Consider the following 27,204-nt stretch of genomic DNA (forward strand, 5'->3'; position numbering starts at 1 on the left):
TTTGATTATTTCACTGTGACAGGACAGATGATCAGAGGGGCAGAGTTTTCACCTCCTTCATTAAGACCAGGACTGAAGAAGGGGAAGAGTTTCTCCGTGAAGGAGCAGTCTGTAAAGGAGTAGATCAGAGCTGCAGAGTCCACGTCATAAAAGGAGACCAGACCCTCCTCATAATCCACAAACACCCCCACCTTCTCAGGAGGACTCTTCAGAGACAGACGGACTGGAGGGTCAGCACAGGCTGTGTACTCATTTCCATTTCTCAACCATATAGACCAAACACCATCCCTAGGTCTCGCTGTGACTAATCCCTTCCTGTTGATGGACTCTCTGACCACTCCTAAAAACCACTCAGTCTTTCCTTTAACCTGAACCTCAAAGTAAAATCTGCCTGAAGAGAAACTCTGCTTTCCTAAAACATCAATACAAAGAGAGAATCTCTGTGGGTTGTCGGGTAGATTCTTCCTCACATCACTATCATGAACTTGTTTCCCATCATCAGACAGGATGAGTCGAGGATGAGCTGTATCAGGATCAAGAGTTACATCCACATCATACTGCTGGACTCTCTTCAGCTCAGCTTGATCCAACTTCTTCATCTCTTCACTGAGAGTCTCCTCCAGCTGAGCCACAGCTTTCCTCACAGTCCCCTCATAAAGTGGTTGACAGACATGAACCTCTGTCCAGTCTTTGGTGGGTGGAGCAGAGTTAACAGACTGGACTGTCTGGATTAGATGGAGGTGGTCTTCAGAGCGTGAGAGCTGCTGCACATCAGTGCTCCTCTTCATCAGCTCACAGATTTCCTGCTCCAGCTCTTTGATGAAAGCGTCGGCCTGTTTCTCTGTTGTTTTCAGCTTCTTTTCCATCGTGTGGATGAACTCGGCCTGGCCTCTCTCAACAGACTCCTTCAGAGCGGTGAAGACTCGAACACCTTCTGCCATCTCTCTGTCTGCATCGTCCTTCCTGAGGTCCACTGAGTGTTTGATCTCCTGAATCTTCACTCGTCTTTTCTGGATCATCTGCTGAATGTCAGCCTCTGTCTCCTGCAGCTCTGCCTTCTTTTCTTCATATTCTTCTTTCAGAGGAACAACCTCGTGTGTCTTGTGGTCTAAAACAGAGCAGAGCATGCAGACACAGGTCTGATCGGTCTTACAGAACAGCTCCAGAGGTTTATCGTGCTTGGTACACATCCTGTCCTCCAGGTTCTCCACAGGGTCGATCAGCTGGTGTCTTTTCAGACGTGGAGCTGTCAGATGAGGCTCCAGGTGAGTCTCACAGTAGGAGACCAGACAGTCTAAGCAGGACTTCAGGGCCTTCAGTTTGGTTCCAGTGCAGCCGTCACAGAGGACTTCTACTGGTTTGGACTCTTGTAGGTCTGAGCTGCTGCTGCTGGCTTCCTGCTGATCTTTGTCTCTGAACTGACCGACCATCTCAGAGAGCAAAGTGTTGACCCTCAGTTTAGGTCTTTTAGTAAAAGCTTCATTACAGATTGGACACCTGTACTGGTCGCTGGTGTTCCAGTGTTTGGTGATGCAGGTTTTGCAGAAGTTGTGTCCACATGGTATGGTGACAGGATCATTGAACACATCCAGACAGATGGAGCAGAGAAACTGATCCTCAGACTGATGATAGTTTGCAGCAGCCATATCTACACACAGAGATAGAAAGAAGAAGATATTATGAATTTACATTAACTGGAAAGAAGAATGGGTGAAGGATTGACTGATCCGAGTACATCCTTCTGTGGAGCTCTGGGTTGGTTAGAAAGTCACAGTATCGCAGGCCTGATTCTTAAGTTCAGACTCAGTTTGTTGTTCTTATTCTATTCCATGTAATAAGGCCGGGAAAGATCCCCAAATAACCGATCCAAACGGTCCTACTCTTAGGGACCCTTCTGTTGGGGAGCCAAGAATATCGAGCCGACCCTAAAAGGTGGAGATAAACTCTGCAGTCAGTTGATTGGTGGAAAGAATCTTCACATTCCGTGTGACAGCGTTTTTTTCTCTTTCGTTGAATTTACTAGCGGGTTAGCTGTTAGCGATTAGCTATCATGTGACGCTATTACATAGCTGATGCGGCTATCAGCATCCAGCTTACACGCCGCCAGTGAGGTGACATTCCATGTCCCAAAAGCCAGAAGTTGTGTCCGTGGATCGGGTGGCACTCGACGGCGGGGGCCTCGGGTGTCACCGTAGGGTGCTGACGGTCTCCTCTGTGGGAGGTGGGCCACCAGGTGCTGTCCTACAGGCCCCAACCCCAGGCCTGGCTCAAGGGTGGTGCCCCAGCTGCACATAGGGGGTCATAGGGTTTAGGGTTAGGGTTAGGGTTTTGGACTGACCCGTCATCTAGAACCTGTTTGCCTTGGGAGACCCTACTGGGGGCATAAAGCCCCCGACAACATAGCTCCTGGGATCATTCGGGTACTCAAACTGCCCCACCACGATAAGGTAGCAGTTCAGGGGATCAGCAGAGTTTATGTCACTGAAGTAGATCATAGCAGTTCTACATCCAGCCCTGTTTGTGTTCGCCTGTTTGAACATGGCTTTGTAAGTCCACAGTTACCTTGTTGCAAAACTCAGCATATTCATTGGCTGGTAATTTTTAAAGTTAGCTGTAATTTATTTTATTTGCGCGATTCAGGATGATGATGTATCACTGTATCGGTATTTTGTCCAACTCCTGAACTCCTCTGTGGTGGGTACAGAGCTGGACTCTCTGGTGACAGTGGTAGAGAGGAGGACTCTGGACAAAATGCTCTCCATCATGGACAACACACACCACCCTCTGCACAGCACCTTCACCGGGCAGAGGAGCATGTTCAGCGAAAGACTGCTGTCACAGTCGTGCTCCACGGACAGACTCAAGAACTCTTTTGTCCCCCTATAGGCCATAAGACTGTACAACACTTCACTGTCACGGCAGGGAAGAAGCACACGGTGATCCCTGGACTCATTTTTCACTTTTTTTCTCATTCCTCACCTGCACTGCTGAGCTCAGAGTCAGCCTCCAGTTGGACACTTTAATGCATATTGATAGTCACCTTACTGAGCACTGGTCACTTTAATGATAATCACTCTAATCATGTCTGGTTTCATCCTACTGTTGTGTTATGCTACATCTGTAATGGTTGACATGATCACCCTAACTAGGTCAAGTTTCACTCTATTGTCTTTGACACTTAATGCTAATCTGCTCCTCAATAGTTGGGTACTTTAATGATAATCACCCTAACCACTCCTGGTTTCACCTTATTGTTTTAGACACTTAATGCTAATCACTGCTCCTTTATGTTGCTGAGCACTTTAATGGCCCAGTCTGCATCGCTGCATTGACTGTTTAATGACTGTACTCACACCTCTGGCACTACCTCAAACACCTCTGTACATGCACATGGAACTAGTTTCTAGAAGGTCAGCACTTTGTTTCTAAGGCTCTTTAACTGTTTACAGGTCTCTTTTAACCAACACATGAAATAATTCATGTTTTTGGAGTATTTGAAGTAATCTTGAACGAGCAGTTTTTAACTGCTGAGAACAACAAAGACCAATGTTGCTGCATTGTATAGCTACAGCGCCCTCTGCTGGGGAAAGAGCTGATTTTGACCTTTACTGTTTTAGTGCAGAATTATTATTTTTAACATTTATTTTTGGGCATTTTTGCCTTTTATTATAGAGGGAGGACAGTGGATAGATGTGGAAGTCGGGGAGAGAGAGAGTATAGCCTCAATACACTGCGCCCCCTTCAGTGCAGCATTTTACTGCATACAAATCTTTTCTGACTTGAATGAAAACAAATTTCACTTCCTTCTCTGCTTTCTTCAAATTTAAAAGCCTCAATGTGGTTTTGCCATGTTGAGGCTTTTATTGTGAAACAGCCAGAGGAAATAGAATTCAGTTTGGCAGCAGGACAAATCAGAGATCAGAGAACAACAACAACGATACCAGGAAGTTAGAAAAAAAAAAGAGAGAAACACACACACACACACACACACACACACACACACACACACACACTCTCGTGTAAATCCTGGTTGTTCAGAGTGTAAACATGATCAGCTGTACTCACCAGTGTTTGCAGAGACTCTGCTGTGTCGTTGACAAAGATCAGATGAAATCACTTTAATTTGTTTGAAGACAAACGGAGACCTTTCTGGACGGCTGTGTGGTCGACACCCTGACAGACTTTAAGTTTCGTTTCTTCAGAGTGACGCTGAAGCTCTCCTCCCTCAGCTGTAGCTCCGCCTCTTCCTGCAGCTGGTTTCTTCCCTCTGAGTCACAGGGCTGTTGTGAAATACCTGCTTTGAGCTCATCCATCGATTACAGTCCCATGTTTCAGGAGAGGTCGGTGCTTGTTGTGGCAGCAGAACAGAACTGATCACTTCCTGTTTCTTCATGTTGGGCTCCATCTGGTGGTCGTTGTGTGTCACAGCAGCAGTCAGAGGTCTACATGGAGAGTAGCAGGATGGAACTTTGGGGTGGAAAGAAGTCCAACCAGCAGCTCTCAGCAAACCTCCCCAGTGTGTAATTAGAGAGGTGTTGGGGTTACCCACCTTGTTTAGTGGAGGCGTGAGTTAGCAGAAGTCAGTCTGGCTGGCTCACCTGATTGTGCTGCATTTCCCAAAACAACTGTCAGACTTCAAGGATGTTTTATTTATTTATTCTTTATTTATCCCTGTGGGACAACTCAAAGACACAGAAGCAACAAGCGGTCGACCACAAGAGCAGCGACTGGATACGGGTCATACACCCCCGACCCAGCAGGGGGAGCAAGTCAGGGTTTAGTGTCTTGCCTAAGGACACATCGGACACATGTATACCAGTATAAAGACGGGCTGTTTGATTTGTCCAGAACAAACCAGTAAAAAGTGACCATCAGTGAGACGGGTCAATCAGGACTTACTCAGACCTGGTCTCCAACAACAAGTCTTAGTTTCAGAATCCCATATTTACAGATTTCTTTGACTTGTTATCAACACTATCATACGTTCTGCTGAACTTGGTCTCAGAGACACTAAAGACATTTCACACAAATATAAACTTATTGAATTATTCTCTCCTGCTGTTTGTTCCTCTCCGTCTTTAAAGGGTTAAAATAAACATAAATGATGCGTCTGCATGATGAGCCAATCAGAACAGTTTGTTACCTGCTGTATTTACGAGGACGAACTTCTGAACTATAAAGTCAATCAACGAACACGATGATCTGACTCTGTCAAACACGTCAAATGTACAGTGATGTCACTAAATAGGATGGTATGAACTCAGAGGAGAATCAATACATGAAGTCTTTGATTATTTCACTGTGACAGGACAGATGATCAGAGGGGCAGAGTTTTCACCTCCTTCATTAAGACCAGGACTGAAGAGGGGGAAGAGTTTCTCCGTGAAGGAGCAGTCTGTAAAGGAGTAGATCAGAGCTGCAGAGTCCACGTCATAAAAGGAGACCAGACCCTCCTCATAATCCACAAACACCCCCACCTTCTCAGGAGGACTCTTCAGAGACAGACGGACTGAAGGGCCAGCACAGGCTGTGTATTCATTTCCATTTCTCAAACATATAGACCAGAAACCAGCCTCAGGACTCGCTGTGATTTCTCCCTTCCTGTTGATGGACTCTCTGACCACTCCTAAAAACCAACCAGTCTTTCCTCTAACCTGAACCTCAAAGTAAAATCTGCCTGAAGAGAAACTCTGCTTTCCTAAAACACAAACACCAAAAGAGAATCTCTCTGGGTTGTCGGGTAGATTCTTCCTCACATAACCATGATGAACTTGTTTCCCATCATCAGACAGGATGAGTTGAGGATAAGCTGTATCAGGATCAAGAGTTACATCCACATCATACTGCTGGACTCTCTTCAGCTCAGCTTGATCCAACTTCTTCATCTCTTCTCTGAGAGTCTCCTCCAGCTGAGCCACAGCTTTCCTCACAGTCCCCTCATAAAGTGGTTGACAGACATGAACCTCTGTCCAGTCTTTGGTGGGTGGAGCAGAGTTAACAGACTGGACTGTCTGGATTAGATGGAGGTGGTCTTCAGAGCGTGAGAGCTGCTGCACATCAGTGCTCCTCTTCATCAGCTCACAGATTTCCTGCTCCAGCTCTTTGATGAAAGCGTCGGCCTGTTTCTCTGTTGTTTTCAGCTTCTTTTCCATCGTGTGGATGAACTCGGCCTGGCCTCTCTCAACAGACTCCTTCAGAGCGGTGAAGACTCGAACACCTTCTGCCATCTCTCTGTCTGCATCGTCCTTACTGAGGTCCACTGAGTGTTTGATCTCCTGAATCTTCACTCGTCTTTTCTGGATCATCTGCTGAATGTCAGCCTCTGTCTCCTGCAGCTCTGCCTTCTTTTCTTCATATTCTTCTTTCAGAGGAACAACCTCGTGTGTCTTGTGGTCTAAAACAGAGCAGAGCATGCAGACACAGGTCTGATCGGTCTTACAGAACAGCTCCAGAGGTTTATCGTGCTTGGTACACATCCTGTCCTCCAGGTTCTCCACAGGGTCGATCAGCTGGTGTCTTTTCAGACGTGGAGCTGTCAGATGAGGCTCCAGGTGAGTCTCACAGTAGGAGACCAGACAGTCTAAGCAGGACTTCAGGGCCTTCAGTTTGGTTCCAGTGCAGACTTCACAGAGGACTTCTACTGGTTTGGACTCTTGTAGCTCTGAGCTGCTGCTGCTGGCTTCCTGCTGATCTTTGTCTCTGAACTGACCGACCATCTCAGAGAGCAAAGTGTTGACCCTCAGTTTAGGTCTTTTAGTAAAAGCTTCCTTACAGATTGGACACCTGTACTGGTCGCTGGTGTTCCAGTGTTTGGTGATGCAGGTTTTGCAGAAGTTGTGTCCACATGGTATGGTGACAGGATCATTGAACACATCCAGACAGATGGAGCAGAGAAACTGATCCTCAGACTGATGATAGTTTGCAGCAGCCATATCTACACACAGAGATAGAAAGAAGATATTATGAATTTACATGATTTACTGTTTGGAAACTGGAAAGAAGGGGTGAAGGATTGACTGATCCGAGTCCATCCTTCTGTGGAGCTCTGGGTTGGTTAGAAAGTCACAGTATCGCAGGCCTGATTCTAAAGTTCAGACTCAGTTTGTTGTGCTCAGCGTCTGTAATCTCACAAGGCTCCAAGTTTAACCAGAGAACGTGCGGGGTTAATCGACTAAACGTTGAAATCGCTTCCTTGCTAGTCTGCACCAGAATTCTGAGTCGCTCAAACACATTTTTAATATTTTATGTTTACCCTTAATGCTGGCGTCTTAAATCTTGTTTCCACCAAACGGTTCAGTTTGGTTCGTCTCGGTACGGCGCGCATTTTGTGGCTATTCAATGTAATAAGGCCGGGAAGGATCCCCAAATAACCGATCCAAACGGTCCTACTTTTAGGGACCCTTCTGTTGGGGAGCCAAGAATATCTGACCCTAAAAGGTGGAGATACTCTGCAGTCAGTTGATTGGTGGAAAGAATCTGTTTGGTGATTAGCTATTATGTGACGCTATTACGTAGCTGATGCGGCTATTGGCATCCAGCTTACACGCCGCCTGTGAGGTGACATTCCATGTCCCAAAAGCCAGAAGTTGTGTCCGTGGATCGGGTGGCAGTCGACGGCGGGGGCCTCGGCGTCACCGTTGGGTGCCGACGGTCTCCTCTGTGGGAGGTGGGCCACCAGGTGCTGTCCTACAGGCCGCAACCCCAGGCCTGGCTCCAGGGTGGTGCCTCGGTTGTGCCATGCCGGGTGGCGTCACGTTCCTGTTTTCTTCATAGGGGTTTTTTAAACTGCTTTTGGACTGACCCGTCACCTAGAACCTGTTTGCCTTGGGAGACCCTACTGGGGGCATAAAGCCCCCGACAACATAGCTCCTGGGATCATTCAGGTACTCAAACTGCCCCACCACGATAAGGTAGCAGTTCAGGGGATCAGCAGAGTTTATGTCACTGAAGTAGATCATAACAGTTCTACATCCAGCCTGAACCCCCGTTTGTGGGGTAGAGAGGAGGACTCTGGACAAAATGCTCTCCATCATGGACAACACACACCACCCTCTGCACAGCACCTTCACCGGGCAGAGGAGCATGTTCAGTGACAGACTGCTGTCACAGTCGTGCTCCACGGACAGACTCAAGAACTCTTTCGTCCCCCTATAGGCCATAAGACTGTACAACACTTCACTGTCACAGCAGGGAAGAAGCGCACGGTGATCCCTGGACTCTTTTTTTTTTTTTTCCACTCCTCATCTGCACTGCTGACCTCAGAGTCAGCCCCCTGCTGGACACTTTAATGCATATTGATAGTCACCTTACTTGGCACTGCTCACTTTAATGATAATCACCCTAATCATGTCTGGTTTCATCGTACTGTTGTGTTTAGCTACATCTGTAAGGGTTGACATGATCACCCTAACTAGGTCAAGTTTCACTCTATTGTCTTTGACACTTAATGCCAATCTGCTCCTCAATAGTTGGGTACTTTAATGATAATCACCCTAATCACTCCTGGTTTCACCTTATTGTTTTGGACACTTAATGTTAATCACTGCTCCTTTATGTTGCTGAGCACTTTAATGGCCCAGTCTGCATCGCTGCATTGACTGTTTGATGACTGTACTCACACCTCTGGCACTACCTCAAACACCTCTGTACATGCACATGGAACTAGTTTCTAGAAGGTCAGCACTTTGTTTCTAAGGCTCTTCAACTGTTTACAGGTCTCTTTTAATCAGCACATGTTTTTCTCTATCTATCTATCTATCTATCTATCTATCTATCTATCTATCTATCTATCTATCTATCTATCTATCTATCTATCTATCTATCTATCTATCTATCTATCTATCTATCTATCTATCTATCTATCTATCTATCTATCTATCTATCTATCTATCTATCTATCTATCTATCTATCTATCTATCTATCTATCTATCTATCTATCTATCTATCTATCTACACATGATGGGACAGAAATAATTCATGTTTTTGGAGTGTTTGAAGTAATCTTCAACGAGCAGTTTTTAAGTGCTGAGAACAACAAAGACCAATGTTGCTGCATTGTATAGCTAGAGCGCCCTCTGCTGGGGAGAGAGCTGATTTTGACCTTTACTGTTCTAGTGCAGAACTATTTTTTTTTTTAACATTTATTTTTGGGCATTTTTGAGGAGGACAGTGGATAAATGTGGAAGTCGGGGAGAGAGAGAGTACAGCCTCAATACACTGCGCCCCCTTCAGGGCAGCATTTTACTGCATACAAATCTTTTCTGACTTCTTCAAATAAAGCCTCATTGTGGTTTTGCCATGTTGAGGCTTTTATTGTGAAACAGCCAGAGGAAATAGAATTCAGTTTGGCAGCAGGACAAATCAGAGCTCAGAGAACAACGATACCAGGAAGTTAGAGAAAAAGTCCAAATGAGAGAAACACACACACACACACACACACACACACACACACACACACTCGTGTAAATCCTGGTTGTTCAGAGTGTAAACATGATCAGCTGTACTCACCAGTGTTTGCAGAGACTCTGCTGTGTCGTTGACAAAGATCAGATGAAATCACTTTAATTTGTTTGAAGACAAACGGAGACCTTTCTGGACGGCTGTGTGGTCGACACCCTGACAGACTTTAAGTTTTGTTTCTTCAGAGTGACGCTGAAGCTCTCCTCCCTCAGCTGTAGCTCCGCCTCTTCCTGCAGCTGGTTTCTTCCCTCTGAGTCACAGGGCTGTTGTGAAATAGCTGCTTTGACTTCATACATCGATTACAGTCACATGTTTCAGGAGAGGTCGGTGCTTGTTTTGGCAGCAGAACAGAACTGATCACTTCCTGTTTCTTCATGTTGGGCTCCATCTGGTGGTCGTTGTGTGTCACAGCAGCAGTCAGAGGTCTACATGGAGTCCTGTACGAGTGATCGAATATAAGGAGTTCTTATTTTACAGCCAGTCATGGTTGGATGTGACCAGGGCTGCAAAGTAAACTTGGGAATTTTTGGAAGTATTCCAAATTGTAAACTTTCCACGGGAATTAGATAGATAGATAGATAGATACTTTATTGATCCCGAGGGAAATTCAAGGCATCCAGTAGCAGTATACAGACAGGCAGGACACAAGACATTAGTTACAATACACACCTGCTGTTCCCCCCCCCCCCCCCCCCTCTGTATACAATAATCCCCCAAACAAGATTTAGCAGCCCCTATGTGACTAAGAGTAAACATAATTATATGTTAAACCTGTGCAGTTAGCATTAGCATTAGACTTAAAACTTATATAGCATAATGTACATAACCTGTGAGGAGAGAAAACATGTGCTGATTAAAAGAGACTTGTAAACAGTTGAAGAGCCTTAGAAACAAAGTGCTGACCTTCTAGAAACTAGTTCCATGTGCATGTACAGAGGTGTTTGAGGTAGTGCCAGAGGTGTGAGTACAGTCATTAAACAGTCAATGCAGGAATGTAAATTGGCTCACCAACTTACAGGAGCAGTGATTTGCATTAAGTGTCCAAAACAATAAGGTGAAACCAGGAGTGATTAGGGTGATTATCATTGAGTACCCAACTATTGAGGAGCAGATTAGCATTAAGTGTTGAAGACAATAGAGTGAAACTTGACCTAATTAGGGTGATCATGTCAACCCTTACAGATGTAGCATAACACAACAGTAGGATGAAACCAGACATGATTAGGGTGATTATCTTTAAAGTGACCAGTGCTCAGTAAGGTGACTATCAATATGCATTAAAGTGTCTAACTGGAGGCTGACTCTGAGGTCAGCAGTGCAGATGAGGAGTGAGAAAAAAAGAGTGATTAGTGTTGAAAGAATTAACTGGAAATGGAACTTTCTTGAATTGAATTGATGAAGGATAATTAAATTGAACTGTATCATATCTGAGCATTAATATAAACCTTTAGTTTTGTCCTAAGCAGACATCCATGCATCATAATACAATTTAAAAAAACAACATATTACACATAACTTGAAACAAGAGAGACAAAATAAAAAAGTAAGAAATAACCAACAAGGGAGCGCGTGTTGCCTCGCTGCTCGTTGCAGCGTTACTGGAAGCCCGACCTCGGGCGTTGTTTGTAAAAACATTGTTTAACAGGCTGAGAGAGAAGCCACAGGTCTGAACCCGGGCCGCCCGCCTGAAGACCACATAGGTACATAGGGCGCGTGCACTAACCACTGGTCCACCGGTGCCCCACCTCGTTAGATCTCTGATGATTTAAAAGGACAGGAAGTAAATGATGTCCATCCACAGCACGCCGCGGCTCCCACCTGCCCCGTGTGTCGCCGCTTCACGGTGATCCGCAGAGTGATTAGTGTTGAAAGAGGCGTCACATGACCCTGTGTTAGGGCTTAGAGCGCGGCTCCAGGAGGTCCAGCAGGCAGCACACGGCAGCAGCTCTGAACAAACTATGTCCAGGACAGAGAAGAAAGCAGGTGAGTTTCAGCAGGAGAGGAAGTCTTCTCCACAGACGGGACACGGGGGGGGGGGGCGGGCGGCGCTGCGTCTTCATCCTTACACCCGTATGAATAACCCCCCGCTGCAGACGGCCGTCACTTGAGCTCTTTGTCTCCTCACGATGCCGTCTCTTTGTCTTTGTTTGTTTTCAGTTGATGCTGATGAGATTAAGAGGCTAGGAAAGAGATTTAAGAAACTGGACCTGGATAACTCGGGCTCCCTGAGCGTGGAGGAGTTTATGTCCTTACCGGAGCTGCAGCAGAATCCCCTCGTGCAGCGAGTCATCGACATATTCGACACGGACGGGAACGGAGAAGTGGACTTCAAAGGTAAACTCACGTTTTATATTTACATTTATACAAAGTCCTCCGACACGTAAGGAACCAATCAACGGCTTCAGGACACAGTAAACAAAGGGCAACAATGGAGGACGACCAGCAGAGGTCAGCACCTCCGAGGTCGTCCATCCGGTTTTTAAACACGGAGTGTTTCCAGCTCTGAGGCCGCCATCGATAGGTCTCTAAAGCCCCCTGCAGGATCAGATGGGGGGGGGGCCTTTAGGTTCAGATCCGTACGTTTGAAAGGTAGCAAAGTAGGACGTTACAGATCTGTGATTTTGTTGCCCTTCCCAACTTGTGATGCACCAATAAAACCAAAGTGACCCAGAGCGCGTGGTGGAGACCGACAGACGCACGCGCTCCACCCGAACACGCCGCTGTTTATCTGACCTGCTGTTCAAACCTTTGATCCTTCTGCAGAGTTCATCGAAGGCGTCTCCCAGTTCAGCGTCAAAGGTGACAAGGAGCAGAAGTTGCGCTGTAAGTAACGCGTGTGGACATGTTTGTAAAATGCTTTTCAAAATAAAAGCCCCCTGAGCTTCTGTTGTGAATCCTCCTCGGTATCACAAGATGAGCACGGTGACCTCACGCTGACCTCTCTGTGTGTGTGTCCGCTTCAGTCGCCTTCAGGATCTACGACATGGACAAAGACGGCTACATCTCCAACGGGGAGCTCTTCCAGGTCCTGAAGATGATGGTGGGCAACAACCTGAAGGACACCCAGCTGCAGCAGATCGTCGACAAAACCATCATCAACGCAGACAAAGACGGAGACGGCAGGATATCCTTCGAGGAGTTCTGTGCGGTGAGTAAACACTTCCAACGTCTCACACGAGGGGGTTTGGCGCCCCCCCGTGGTCAAAGTCTGCAATGTGTAGTTCAGGAGCCGAGTATGTTTTCAGCTTGTAAACTTCCCCTCCCGTTGGTGCGTTTTCAGAAAGGCTCAGAGTGTAACCTGATGTGTGGTGTCGCCCCCTGCAGGTGGTCGGTGGATTAGACATTCACAAAAAGATGGTGGTGGACGTCTGACGACCTCCTGCTCTCGCTGCGTTTACTGAAGTTCTGCTTGAAGACGTCGTCCAGCTTTAACACTCTGTTTGTTTTCAACAGAAGTATTTTCTCTGTGAAAAATCCCCCCCTCCTCCTCACCCCCCCCCCCCCCCCCTCCTCACCCCCACCCCCCCCCCCCCCCCCCCCCCTCCCCCCTCTAAAGCCAAACTCCCACCAAGTATTACCTACAGAACAGGAACTCTCAGTGACTCGACGTCGCACTTAAACAGCGGACGGACGGCTTTTTAACGCAGAGCGGCGGTCTCAGTTTGGTGGAGGAAAGCTGGAGAGTGTGTGTGTGTGTGTGTGTGTGTGAGCGCGTCTTTTGGTGCGTGTGTGTGTGCGTGCGTGTGTGTGTTCTGTATGTTTTACTGGTTTTTCAAGGTATGTGGGTTTTTTATATTTATTTTGGTGTCATAGTTTTGGTCTGGAGAATCAGAGGAAGTGGATCTTACAGTTTGGTGTCTTCGCCGTGCCGTTTGTTGATTTCATGAGCAGAGCATGACGTGCCAACACAACATGATTATTGACATGCAGGTCGAATCTGTGTCTTTCTTTTAGACATGTAACCGTATTATTGAATGCTTTTATCTTACTGGAGTGTCGCATTATTTACACGTCAGGAACAGACGGAGCACGGCATGTTTTTAAACCATAGACCCGCTCCCCCCCCCCGTCTGAAGCAGCCGAGTCCGACTCACAGCAGGCGAGTCCGACTCACAGCAGGCGAGTCCGACTCACAGCGGCGAGTCCGACTCACAGCAGGCGAGTCCGACTCACGGCGGCGAGTCCGACTCACAGCAGCCGAGTCCGACTCGCAGCAGCCGAGTCCGACTCACAGCAGGCGAGTCCGACTCACAGCAGGCGAGTCCGACTCGCAGCAGCCGAGTCCGACTCACAGCAGCCGAGTCCGACTCGCAGCAGGCGAGTCCGACTCACAGCAGCCGAGTCCGACTCGCAGCAGCCGAGTCCGACTCACAGCAGGCGAGTCCGACTCGCAGCAGCCGAGTCCGACTCGCAGCAGCCGAGTCCGACTCACAGCAGGCGAGTCCGACTCGCAGCAGGCGAGTCCGACTCTCAGCGGCGAGTCCGACTCGCAGCGGCCGAGTCCGACTCACAGCAGGCGAGTCCGACTCACAGCAGGCGAGTCCGACTCACAGCAGGCGAGTCCGACTCACAGCAGGCGAGTCCGACTCACAGCAGCCGAGTCCGACTCACAGCAGCCGAGTCCGACTCTCGGCGGCGAGTCCGACTCACAGCGGCGAGTCCGACTCACAGCAGGCGAGTCCGACTCACGGCGGCGAGTCAGACTCACAGCGGCGAGTCCGACTCACAGCAGCCAAGTCCGACTCGCAGCGGCTCGATGACACTTCAGAACCTGCGACGGCTCGTTCAGACCAAAAGTGAGAGACGATGTTTAAACACGCCGAGTCACTGCAGAGACGCCCGTTTAAGTCCACGTCCCCCTGCCGCGCTTTTTATTAAGATCGACGTCTTCATCGCTGGTCCGGTCCGGTCCGGTCCGGTCCGAGTCCAACTGTAAAAAAATCTATATATGAGAAACAAAAGTGAACAGGAGTCTAAAACCCCCAAAATGATTCACTCTGTTTACAATCAAGGACCTGGGACCTGGTCCTGATGCTAGTTAACAGGTCTTCAGACTGGGACCTGGTCCTGATCCTAGCTCACAGGTCCTCAGACTGGGACCTGGTCCTGATCCTAGCTCACAGGTCTTCAGACTGGGACCTGGTCCTGATCCTAGCTAACAGGTCTTCAGACTGGGACCTGGTCCTGATTCCAGGTCACAGGTCCTCAGACTGGGACCTGGTACCAATCCACGCCAACAGGTCCTTAGACTGGGACCTGATCCTTGATAACAGGTCCTCAGACTGGGACCTGGTTCTACCTAACAGGTCCTCAGACTGGGACCTTTTGGTTGATCCTGTTTGAAGCGGACTTGAAGACTTGTCCTCCCTCTTGGTCTGAACCCTCAGAGCGGCCCGATCGTTGAACAACATGCCTCGAGTCTTTCCTCGGCAGGAGGGACTCGTCCCGCTCCTAGTTTATGATAGGCTGCATGTGTTTTTAACTCGTGTCAGAGAAAGGGGGGCGCGGCAGATACCGGACTGTGAACCGGACTCGGTTTGCGGCTCGACCCGCGTGGTGGTGTCCGAGCGGTTTGTTGACGCGCTGCAGAAGACTTTTGTACCTGAAGCGGACGACTTGTGACGTGTTTGCATGACGTGTGTTTGATTAGTTTCTTCTTCTTCTGCCTGTTTGCATGTAGATCAGCTCTGTTTTAGTTCTCTCTCTCTCGGCTCCAGTTTACCAGGCTGGTCTCAACGTTTAATGAAATGAGCGAAACAAATGGATCCTGTGCATGCACGACTATGTGATAGTATTAACTGACCAGGTCATGTGGTGTGAGCTCCAATCTTTGACTTTTTCTACTCTGCATGTTTAATAGTTAGAGGTGATGAAGTCTCCCTTATGGAGAGTCCTTTCTTTAGCTGTGCTCGTTTCATCTCTTGAAGACGTGGTGTCAGGCTTGTGTTCTTATCACATATATAATGTTCTACAAACTGTGTTTCATGGTGACCATTAGTAATCGGAACATATTTACTCTTCTTCTTTAAGTTTTTGCATTTCAAAAGTTTTGGCTCATTTCATGAACTCGGGTGAGACCGTGTTGTTTACATGTTAATAATGACGATAAATAAAACATGAACATTTCAAGCACGTGGATGTTGCCAATGAATATTTGAAAGCTGAATCATCACTCCACTGAAACACTGTAACCCGCCACTCGCTCGCTCATATTTACTCTTCTCTCTCTCCGTGGGAGCTTCCTGCTGGTTTAGTTTCAGGCGGTGCTGAAATGTCTTCTGTTGGTTTTCAAAGGGACGCTTTGGGGGTTTTTGTTGGACACGGTCTTAGATTTTTACTCCTGTTTTCATCTCTGCTGCATCACTGAAACTTCATACATGGAAAACTGAGAAATAAAAAGTTTGAAAGTTGTAAGAAATGCTTCGTGTCTTTTTATCACCTGACTCCCCACTCTCCAAATATACCACACACACACACACACACACACACACACACACACACACACACACACACACACACACACACACACACACACACACACACACACACACACACACACACACACACACAGTCTCATCTCAGGCTGCACCGCTCTGATCCTGCCAGCAGGTGTCACTGTAAGGCCACACATGGAGACATGTCCAGGGTCTCTGTGTCTCCTGATTCAGACTTCTGGACACCAAAGACGAATGAGCGTCCACATGACGCCAGAATATAAAAACCGGAACTCAAATATTTCACAGTCCAGTTTGTTGTCCAGGTGCTGAAAGGTTTTGATTTGAGCTGATTATAATGAGATAGACGTGTTGACTTTATCCAACTTCCTTACTGGCAGATGCATCAAACTCTCTGGTCACTTCCTGTCAGCTCCTGTACTCTGTCTCTGGTCACTTCCTGTCAGCTCCTGTACTCTGTCTCTGGTCACTTCCTGTCAGCACCTGTACTCTGTCTCTGGTCACTTCCTGTCAGCTCCTGTACTCTGTCTCTGGTCACTTCCTGTCAGCACCTGTACTCTGTCTCTGGTCACTTCCTGTCAGCTCCTGTACTCTGTCTCTGGTCACTTCCTGTCAGCACCTGTGCTCTCTCTGATCACTTCCTGTCTGCACCTGTCCTCTGTCTCTGGTCACTTCCTGTCAGCACCTGTGCTCTGTCTCTGGTCACTTCCTGTCAGCTCCTGTACTCTGTCTCTGGTCACTTCCTGTCAGCACCTGTGCTCTCTCTGATCACTTCCTGTCTGCACCTGTCCTCTGTCTCTGGTCACTTCCTGTCTGCACCTGTCCTCTGTCTCTGGTCACTTCCTGTCAGCACCTGTGCTCTGTCTCTGGTCACTTCCTGTCAGCTCCTGTCCTCTGTCTCTGGTCACTTCCTGTCAGCACCTGTGCTCTGTCTCTGGTCACTTCCTGTCAGCTCCTGTACTCTGTCGCCGGTCACTTCCTGTCAGCACCTGTGCTCTGTCTCTGGTCACTTCCTGTCAGCTCCTGTCCTCTGTCTCTGGTCACTTCCTGTCAGCACCTGTCCTCTGTCTCTGGTCACTTCCTGTCAGCACCTGTGCTCTGTCTCTAGTCACTTCCTGTCAGCACCTGTGCTCTGTCAATGGTAACTTCCTGTCAGCACCTGTCCTCTGTCTCTGGTCACTTCCTGTCAGCTCCTGTGCTCTGTCTCTAGTCACTTCCTGTCAGCACCTGTGCTCTGTCTCTAGTCACTTCCTGTCAGCACCTGTGCTCTGTCTCTGGTCACTTCCTGTCAGCACCTGTGCTCTGTCTCTGGTCACTTCCTGTCAGCACCTGAGCTCTGTCTCTGGTCACTTCCTGTCAGCACCTGTCCTCTGTCTCTGGTCACTTCCTGTCAGCACCTGTGCTCTGTCTCTGGTCACTTCCTGTCTGCACCTGTGCTCTGTCTCTGGTCACTTCCTGTCAGCACCTGTACTCTGTCTCTGGTCACTTCCTGTCAGCTCCGATCAGTTTGTTTGTCTCCTCTGTCACTTTGGATAAAACGTCTGATGACTTGTAGAATAACGTTTATGACCGTATTAAACATTGACCACATACTCTGCTCGTCACTCTGCCCGGGATGGCGAGCTTACAGCTTCCTTAATGGAGCTGCAGAACATGGCGGTCCGTTTTTGCCGTCGCCTCCCATTAAAAGACTCGTTCGTTCTCGTCCAACCAGCCGCCTCTCGTGGAAGCTGCTCATCTGTTTGTGATTTAGACTCCAGATTGATTTTCACATGAAAGTCTGCAGAGAGTCTGAAACGTGTCTCCGGCGCTCCGGACGCTCCGAGGAGACTGAAAACAGTTTCGAGAGGATTTCTTGAATATCTGAATTACAGAACATCCTGAGAGTCCAAACACAAGTGTCAGGTTCAGTTTCAGCTCGAGACCTGAAGCAGAACAGAACCGTACTCGCCTGTGTGAGGAAAACACTCTAATGTCTCGACTTAAACGGAAAGCTGGAGGTGTCGTCATCCCAGAGCATTCCTGTTGGAGCGTACACTCACCAGGACCAGGATTTGTTTTGTAGGATCCGGTTTCTTCAAATGAGGTACAGGACCTCATCAATCCCTTTAACGCATCGAGGACACCAGGAAACATCTTTAAATTGAAACCTGTTCGAGTCTTTATCGCATGGACGTCACATGTGCTCTCACCTGTCACTCTCCTCTGTGATTGGCCCGGGAATAATTAATGAAGGGGGGGGGGGGGGGTCAGTCAGAGTTCAGCACACCTCTCAGGTGACTTTATTTCCCCTGCAGGGGAGAAACAGGATCTGCTGTAAACACTCAAACGCACACCTTGAGAGGCTGGCCAATCACTGATGTTCATCCATCCATTAGCTAGACAGCTTTTCCTGTTCAGATCCCAGCCGTCATTAAGCGAGAGGCGGGGTCACATCTCCTCTTCTTCAGGTGAAATCAGTGTCCTCGCTCCTCTTCATCATGTGTGTGAAGTGTGTTGTTGTAAATCCACTCTGATCCTGTATTTGATCATGTCTATAAACCCCTCTATTTCAGCCCTGCTCAGAACAGGCTGTTTCTGTGTCTGTAGCTTTAAATATGTAAATGAGCTGTGTCTGACCACGCCCCCTCTCTGGAAGGGAGCAGGCTTAAGACGGAGAGGATGGGCTTTTCTTTAACCTCCTTTCCTGTATGTCTATCCCCACTCTCCCATGGGGGGGGGGTCCCCCCTGGAGACCGTGTGGACTTAAGTTACACACCTGTCTCGGCTTACCTGCAGGGACTATCTGCTCCATCAGACCGCACAGGGACAGGTGAGTCCAGCAGGACAACTATCTGTCGAGGGTCCAAAGTCTCGATCTACAGGATCTCCGTCAGGCTTCCCGTAGATCGAGACGCACAGAAACAACGACAACACGCTGACTGACGATTTCAACAGTAAAACTTTATTGGTAAAAGAATCTTTTAAAGTGCATTAAAGGAAAAGATGAACAGCAGGAGGTCGGCGAGACGCGTGACCCCTCGTCCTCATGATCGGACAGGAAACACGTCGGAATAATAAGAGCTTCAATATCTTAAAGGAACAGGAAAGCTTTCGGTAGCTCTCCAGGATCATGGTTAGCCTAGCTTAGCACAAATACGGCTGGTCTCGAGCAGCTAACAAGCTAAGCTAAGCCTTACACGTCTTATTTTGACACTGATATTCAAACGTTCATATAAATGTTATGAACCGTTTCCTCTGACGCAGCGTCCTGACAGCGCGAGTGTTCGATGTCAGACTTGTCAAATAACCTAACAAGCTAACGAGCCGCTGAGGGAGGAGAGAGAGCGTCCGCGCCATGTAGAGCGCCCTCCCTTCCTTCCTTCCACGTGAGCGATGAATCAAGCTAACTTTGTCTCATGCTGTCAATAATTCTCCTAAAAACGGATTATCATGAAGCTTGAAATAACGACCAAACAGCGGGAGAGAGGGAACGCCGTGCAGCCGGCGCCGGATTCTAACTGTACATGAAGAACGGGTAATAACCGCTAGGCACCATGTTGCTACACGTCTTGACAAATAACATCAGAGGCTAACCCGGACTTCTCCATCGGCACTTCCACTTCTTATAAAACAGTCTGTGGTCGTAGCGTTATTAGCCTAGCTTAGCATAAAGAACAAAGGGAAACAGCTAGTTCAACAGACGTTGAGAACAAAACCTTGTTAGGATTTAATTTACTGAGAAGTAGAAACGTGACTTCTTTTTACACCCAGTAGTCGCCCCCTGCTGGCCATTTAAAAAACTACATTTTCAGTTCAGCTTCTCACTTTTCTGTCTTTTCCAATCAGGATAAAAACTCTGTAATTTTTTAACTATTTTTGTTTTCTCACAATATCAACTAATAACCTTGTTTTGACAGGTAAAAAAACGTTAACCTTTTCTGTGGTCTTAGCGTTATTAGCATAGCATAAAGACTGCAAGCAAAGTAAAACAGCTCGCCTAAGACTTTTAAAACTTACTGACCAAAGAGGAAACTTTAATCTGAAATTAAAAATCACAGTCTCGCCCTGAAGATGAAGCGTCCCGTTAAAGTCAGAACAACAACATGGAGTGAAATAAGAACAGATTAAAGGTCACATGACTTTAAGAACAGATCTGAAATGTAGAAGGAGCTGATCGGGAGATTTCACTCATCAGGAGGGAACTCGTGTCAGCGAGTCTACGAGGTTTCACCTTCAGGCAGGTGAGTCCAGACTCCGTCATGTCTGCAGGTGAGTCCAGACTCCGTCATGTCTGCAGGTGAGTCCAGACTCCGTCATGTCTGCAGGTGAGTCCAGACTCCGTCATGTCTGCAGGTTCGATGATGTCACAAAGTGTCTTTAGTTTTTGTTTGATCTCCGTCAGGTTGGAGCTCGGTGGAGGTTTTGAGCGGCCTGCAGCCTCTGTCGTCGTCTCTCCATCGCCTGCTGCTTCTTCTGCTCGATCTCCGCCGCAGAACATTTCCCCAAATCTGCAGGAAACAAGACGAGGCGCAAAACACATGAAGGAGGCGCAAAACACGTGAAGGAGGCGCAAAACACGTGAAGGAGGCGCAAAACACGTGAAGGAGACGCAAAACACTTGAAGGAGGCGCAAAACACATGAAGGAGGCGCAAAACACGTGAAGGAGGCGCAAAACACGTGAAGGAGGAGCAAAACACGTGAAGGAGACGCAAAACACTTGAAGGAGGCGCAAAACACGTGAAGGAGGCGCAAAACACGTGAAGGAGGCGCAAAACACGTGAAGGAGACGCAAAACACTTGAAGGAGGCGCAAAACACATGAAGGAGGCGCAAAACACGTGAAGGAGGCGCAAAACACGTGAAGGAGGAGCAAAACACGTGAAGGAGACGCAAAACACTTGAAGGAGGCGCAAAACACGTGAAGGAGACGCAAAACACGTCAAGGAGACGCAAAACACGTCAACTAGACGCAAAAAACGTGAAGGAGGCGCAAAACACGTCAACTAGACGCAAAACACTTGAAGGAGGCGCAAAACACGTGAAGGAGACGCAAAACACGTCAAGGAGACGCAAAACACGTCAACTAGACGCAAAACATGTGAAGGAGGCACAAAACACGTGAAGGAGGCGCAAAACACGTGAAGGAGGAGCAAAACACGTGAAGGAGGAGCAAAACACGTGAAGGAGACGCAAAACACTTGAAGGAGACGCAAAACACGTCAACTAGACGCAAAACACGTCAAGGAGACGCAAAACACGTCAAGGAGACGCAAAACACGTCAACTAGACGCAAAAAACGTGAAGGAGACGCAAAACACGTCAAGGAGACGCAAAACACGTCAACTAGACGCAAAAAACGTGAAGGAGGCGCAAAACACGTGAAGGAGGCGCAAAACACGTGAAGGAGGAGCAAAACACGTGAAGGAGGCGCAAAACACGTCAACTAGACGCAAAACACGTGAAGGAGGCACAAAACACGTGAAGGAGGTGCAAAACACCTGAAGGAGGCGCAAAACACCTGAAGGAGGCGCAAAACACCTGAAGGAGGAGAAAAACACCTGAAGGAGGCGCAAAACACCTGAAGGAGGCGCAAAACACATGAAGGAGGAGCAAAAAGGAGGTGAATAACACCTGAAGGAGGCTCAACTGGACACAAACAGGATTGAGTTGTTTAAAATTCTTTAGATATTTTTGATCGTTTCCCGCTGACGGAACGCGGCGTGCACGGACCTGACGGTCATATGAACGTGAACGTGAACGTGTTCTTACCTTTGTTGGTTACCGTAGAAACAGGCTTGTTTGGCTTCTTAAAGGTGAAGTGCTCTTTCCGGATGTTTCCGTGCGAGGCGGTCTGGACCCCGCTGATCACCTGCAGACTCGCTGAACTGTTCACGGACACTGAAGAGTTTTTTACCTGTGCACATCTGAAAGACTCCGAGCTCATCGGTGCACCTGCAGCACGGGAGAGAGGCTTCTGATTGGCCGTTGGCGGTTGGTTCCGGTTGTCCCAGTTGTTGACGGTCGGCTGCAGAGCGGCTCTCTGGGTCGACGTGGGAGCGGTCCGTTTGGCGGGGACGTTCTGGGCGCTCTGGATTTGATTCTCCACGTTTTCACACATTTCACACAGCAGGTCGTCGTCAGCCGGGTCGTCCCACACCGGGTCGGACAAGAAGAAAGAGTTCAGGTCGTCGTCCAGGAGGTCGGAGACGGCGGCCTCGCTGTGGGATGGACCGGCTGCAGGTGTGAGGGGAGAGCTCTGAGCGGGTCGAGCAGAACTCCTCTGATTCCATGTTTGTTTCTGTGGATCTGATCTCTGACACTTGTTCTTCAGAGAGTCTTTCTCCGACCTCTTTGATCCGTTATCCTGACTTGTCGTGACAGAAAAATGAGGGTTGGACTCCAGCTTGAAGGACGATCTTTGCCTCGGATTGTCCGACCATCGGAAACTTCCAGTGGCGGGAACACTTCCCGGACTTTGACGTTTTATTTCCCGCGGGGGTTTCTGGGTCGAGCAGTGCGTCGGAGCGGCAAAACTCTGTGGATTTTGTGTCATCTCCAAAACCAACGAGTCATTCAGCAAGTCATCGTTTTCCCAGTCGTCCTCGAACTCATCGTTCGCAGGAGCAGCTCGAGCGGTTGTCGTGGAAACAGCAGAATTGCGAGAGGACGCAGACGTTTTCCCAGAGGACACACACGTGCTCGGAGGATGTTTCACTTGTGACACCTGACTTAAGTTTCCGCTCACGTGCTGGGTCGGCCCGTCGAACAGGAAGTCCAAATCGTCCTCCATTTGTAGATCCAGGTGTGTCTGAGCGTCTCGACCGGCCGCCGCCACCGCCGCCGCGCTCTCAGCTGGTTGACGGTTTCCAGGAAGTGAAGGTGAGAAGTCGTCCTGGTCATCCAACATGTCCTCGGACAGCAGCTCCAGACTCTGCTGGTGCGGGTCGTCCACTTCTTCTTCATCCCGACGGAACATGTTGAAGTCAAACTGTTTGGCCAGCTTCAGCAGGTCGTCCACGCCGTTCGGCCTGAGACAAAAATAAAATGTTTAAAGACATTTAAAAATTTAAATGTTTTGTTTTATTAATGACATGAAGTTTATTAATCAAATAAAACGACCTGCAACAGCGCCCACCAATTCAGAGACCACGCACGCTCAAAAACACCGAAGATCAAAACAACCGAACATCAGAACAGACGTGCTCCAGGCCTGTAGGGGGCGCTCAGTGACACAGCGTGTTTGCGTCTTTGTTTTGGTCATTGTTTTTTTTTAAACAAATGTAAATCCTTCGAGCGGTTGAAGGTCGTTGACTTCGTCGCTCATCATAAAAAATGATCACACAAACAGTTAACAGCCAATCAGACGCACCTCGGGGACTTCTTCTTCGGTTTGGGAGCTTGAACATCTGGCGTGCAGGGAATGGCCGCGCTGTCTCCGATCCACTGCTGTAACGTCGGCTCTGCGACCCTCGGCCTGCCGTGCTTCACAAACACGACACACGGAAACGTTCAGGACAGACTGTGGAGCGGCTGATCACATCTGAGCTCTCAGCACGCCGCGTCACTGACCTTTGGAGCGATCCTGCTGACGATCTCTGAGATGTTCACCACTCCGCCAGGCGGCTTCTTTCCTCTTTTACCTGGAGACAAAAACTATGATGAAGATGCAGCTCTTCTTTTTAACCCCATGAAGCCGACCTCCGTCCCCTGAACAGAAGCTATGAGAGACGGATTCCACGACTCTGATATTCACCGAGTCTGTTTGGAGAAGGAGACGTGGCGTCCCAGATGATGTCCTGCTGAACGTCGGAGTCGTTGTGTGGAGACTCTCCGCTGAAACCTCCGCCTGCTCTGGGTCTCGGGATTCTGATCGGGCTCTTAAATTCTGGAGAAGTTAAAAAAACAGAGTTAATGATTCAAACAAACCTCAACATTTACCGCTCAGTCGCCTTTGACATGAACAACACGCTCATGCCTGTTTATGATCCTGGAGCTGCTGTAAAATGTTTGTGTGACAAATCATTAGCTGAATCTGTGATTCTGGAAAACATAAAATAGGAGTATTGTTGTATAAAAGGAGAGCGGGACGTTTTAAGACAACCCATCCATGGAGACAACTTTAAGATCCTTTAATGGTTAATTATACGAGGTTTTTTTACCCCGAATTTAGAGTTACAAGTTTGTCTTTGTAAGTCTAAAACGTGTGAGTCTTTATAGATGAGGATTTCTCCTGGACCTACAAGAAAACAAAAAAGTGCGAGAAATGTGAATGGAGTTTGGTTGAGAGTTGTGCACGCGCATCTGAGCGGGACGTTGTCTGGGCTCGTACCCGTCACAGCGGGCAACTCATCAAAGGATCTTTAAGGGACACTTTAAGAACCTTCAGTGCTTTTTTAGTGACTATTTTCGTATCCCGAATTTATACTAAAACATTGTGCTTTTTAAAAAGTACTTGTTCAATATTTGTTGTTGTTGTTGTCTCGTGGAAATACAAGAAAACAGAAAAAGTGCGCGGAATGTGAATGGAGTTTGGTTGAGAGTTGTGCACGCGCAGCTGAGCGGGACGTTGAATCCGTCACAGCGGAACAACAATATGAAACAACTTAAACAGCGACTCACCTGCCTGGTCCCTGCTCGGAGGCTCCACTTGAACCTGGGTCTGTTGAGTCTGGGTCTGTCTGAAAGTTCTGCTCAGGCGGTTCGGCTTCGGTGTGGATCCGGTCGGAGGGTCACACCTCCGGCGAACCCCGTTCATACCGGCGGTTAAACGTCGGTTATTCGGTTTGAATTTATTCTGTTATTTACAGTTTATTCTGTTGTTGATTCGGAGTGTCATTGACAATTTTGAACGTCCCGCCATCTTGTCTTTCTCCCAGGGTTCCTTTCGAGGGTGCGTTCAGGAGCATGAGAGCTGCGCGGATTCTGCGCATATCATCTGCGCATATCATCTGCGCATATCATCATCATAATTAAACGGTTTCCTGTAACTGTGTTTCTTTTTAATTTACGTAAATTAATAATTCATAAACAACTTGACAAACACTCAATATATTCTTATAAATAAAAAAGATGCGTTTGTTCCAAGTAAAAGTCCATATTCAGACTTTAAATCCAAAGGAAGAGCAGCTGAAGGATTAACATTTGTAGTCGCGATTAATCATATTTTAAATTGTGTTTTACATTTGAATAAAAAATGTCCGGATTTTATTTTGGAATTATGTACTGTCCCTTGCTGCTTTTATTTTGAAATACAGTAAGGCCCTTCTGGTAGAGTGAAGGTTAAGACATGGTTCATCTCCTTTCCTCTTGACCTTCATGTTTTAAAGCTCAGTATGCGACAGAGCTGAACAGGTTAGGACATCTTTGATGGACGTCACTTTGGATAGAAGCATCCGCTCACTTAAGTTGGACATAAACAGGATCGTCATTTTGGCGTTAGGGGGACCACAGTGTTGTTCCACAATCTCTTTCTCAACGTCTCTGAGACTGTAAATGAGCGGACTGATCAGAGTTCCTCCAGTGTCCACTAGAGTCTGTCTCTTGCAGTGAATCAGTCTCCATAGAGCTCTATGTTAAAATGTCCAACTTTACAGCTGCAGTTCCTCCAGTGTCCACTAGAGTCTGTCTCCTGCAGTGAGTCAGTCTCCATAGAGCTCTATGTTAAAATGTCCAACTTTACAGCTGCAGTTCCTCCAGTGTCCACTAGAGTCTGTCTCCTGCAGTGAGTCAGTCTCCATAGAGCTCTATGTTAAAATGTCCAACTTTACAGCTGCAGTTCCTCCAGTGTCCACTAGAGTCTGTCTCCTGCAGTGAGTCAGTCTCCATAGAGCTCTATGTTAAAACGTTATTAACATTATTATAGACTTCTCGAAGTGTACTTTTGCTGCCTCCAGTTTTGAAGCATTTTTATCAAACGTGACGATTTTAAAAACCGTTTGTGTAACTGTGAGAGAGCAGCTCTGTTTCCAGCCGGATGAACGTCGACTGAGTTGAAATCTGAGGAATTCATGCCGACCCCTCGGCCTGGCTCGCAGCCAAACACAGATACGCTCCATATTTCATGGCCTGTGCGCTCGAGTAGAAGACCCTGCTGCTTTAAAGAAAACACTGAGCTCATAGGACGCTCTGAGGAGGAGTCCTAGCGGAGCTGTCAGGAAGCTAAGACGCACATATCTGGTTTTTACATTACAGTGTGGCAGCAGGCTAAATGGCTCTGTTTTCCCAGCAGACATCGTCCGTCTTTGAAATGTGATCCGCGGCGCTGGCAGAGGCTCGTTAGAAAAAAGTCTGAGCGCTTTCAGGGCGGCGGATCAGAGAGCAGTGTCAGATATTCAGCTCTGTAATCGCACCGATCTATCACTGTCTGCTTAGAGGAGCCGCCGAGCCTCCGGGGGGGTTCAAGACCGGAACAAACCGGAGGAAGCGCCCCGGATCAGCTCGGTCCAGGACGCATTTATTGGCGTTCCCACAAAAACCGATCAATACTTAACTACCTTTTTGCTATCCTTCTGTTCGGGTGCCAAGCGTACAGATCAGACCCTAAAGGGGCGGAGCTAGACACAGCAGATTAATCATCACTTCCTGTGTGACCGCGGTGCTCAAGAGCACAAAACAAGTCGTGTTTAAACATCCCGTGGATTTCCAGAGAGCAATTTGAATAATGTGTTTTGTTGTTTTGCGACAGATGTCAGCATGTAGCCCCGCCCCTTTTTGGGGATCTTCTTCTTCACTGAATTTATTGGCAGGCTACTTTGGCTTCAGTGTGAGGCGACATGACCATATATGGCACGGTGGTGAGCCAGGGTCTTTATGTCATATGGAAATTAAAAAGCTGTATTTGGTTTGACAGCTCAGGGCTTCCATACTTTTTCTCTCTCTTGTAGAGATTTAGTTTTTCAGTTTGTCCATGAACGAAGCTGACAGACGTCTTTCCTCTCAGTGCACAGATTCCAGCTTCTTCCCCTCTGGAGCTGAGTTCATGTGGTGATCGATACGCTTTCTTTAAAGCCGAGGTTTAAACGAGGACACTCAGGATGGGGCGTCTAACTCAGAGCAGATCCTGAGGACGAGCAGCGAGGCAGACGTGACGTCATGCACACAAACAGATGGATCCACGTTTCCTCCATCACCAACCGGAAGAGAATTCCCCCCAACGCTTCGTTTGAGTTTAACGCTCGCCCCGCTTCAGGTCTCCACTTCAACACGGACTGTAAACCACCTCGGTTACTGTTTCACCACAGAGCCATAAACTCCACGATAAGTGGCTCTGTCACACACATCTGAAAGGAGTGTGTGTGTGTGTGTGTG

At 47.9% G+C, this 27,204-nt stretch overlaps 3 protein-coding genes and 1 long non-coding RNA gene across 5 annotated transcripts in view; 2 read left to right on the forward strand and 2 right to left on the reverse strand.

Annotated features, from left to right (window-relative positions):
• The window catches only part of ppp3r1b (protein phosphatase 3 (formerly 2B), regulatory s1ubunit B, alpha isoform, b), a 35,573-nt gene extending 19,695 nt beyond the window's left edge, over window positions 1-15,878 (forward strand). The window contains exons 3-7 of one of the 2 annotated variants that reach the window (XM_079337052.1): window positions 11,618-11,794; window positions 12,224-12,283; window positions 12,424-12,608; window positions 12,785-13,741; window positions 14,198-15,878. In XM_079337052.1, the coding sequence (XP_079193178.1) occupies window positions 11,618-11,794; window positions 12,224-12,283; window positions 12,424-12,608; window positions 12,785-12,832 (470 nt within the window). In that variant the 3' untranslated portion in view covers window positions 12,833-13,741; window positions 14,198-15,878. The remainder of the gene's footprint in view (window positions 1-11,617; window positions 11,795-12,223; window positions 12,284-12,423; window positions 12,609-12,784; window positions 13,742-14,197) is intronic. The other variant, XM_079337053.1, reaches the window with a different exon arrangement.
• LOC306818603 overlaps window positions 1-27,204 on the forward strand; it is an 85,576-nt gene that overhangs the window by 56,720 nt on the left and 1,652 nt on the right. The gene's annotated exons all lie outside the window — the stretch shown is intronic.
• On the reverse strand, window positions 3-7,383 carry LOC306819927 (uncharacterized protein). The gene is made up of 4 exons (XM_079337552.1): window positions 5,301-7,383; window positions 5,195-5,208; window positions 4,066-4,181; window positions 3-1,648 (listed from the first exon to the last, which is right to left on the reverse strand). Exons 1-4 carry the CDS (start codon window positions 6,930-6,932, stop codon window positions 6-8), a joined length of 3,405 nt encoding a protein of 1,134 aa, XP_079193678.1. The 5' UTR covers window positions 6,933-7,383; the 3' UTR covers window positions 3-5.
• etaa1a (ETAA1 activator of ATR kinase a) lies at window positions 18,838-24,825 on the reverse strand. Its single transcript, XM_079335823.1, has 6 exons — window positions 24,517-24,825; window positions 23,651-23,782; window positions 23,467-23,537; window positions 23,267-23,379; window positions 21,667-22,925; window positions 18,838-20,405 (listed from the first exon to the last, which is right to left on the reverse strand). Exons 1-6 carry the CDS (start codon window positions 24,650-24,652, stop codon window positions 20,296-20,298), a joined length of 1,821 nt encoding a protein of 606 aa, XP_079191949.1. The 5' UTR covers window positions 24,653-24,825; the 3' UTR covers window positions 18,838-20,295.

Source organism: Symphodus melops (genome assembly GCF_947650265.1).
Source record: "Symphodus melops genome assembly, chromosome: 2".
Lineage (NCBI taxonomy): Eukaryota > Metazoa > Chordata > Actinopteri > Labriformes > Labridae > Symphodus > Symphodus melops.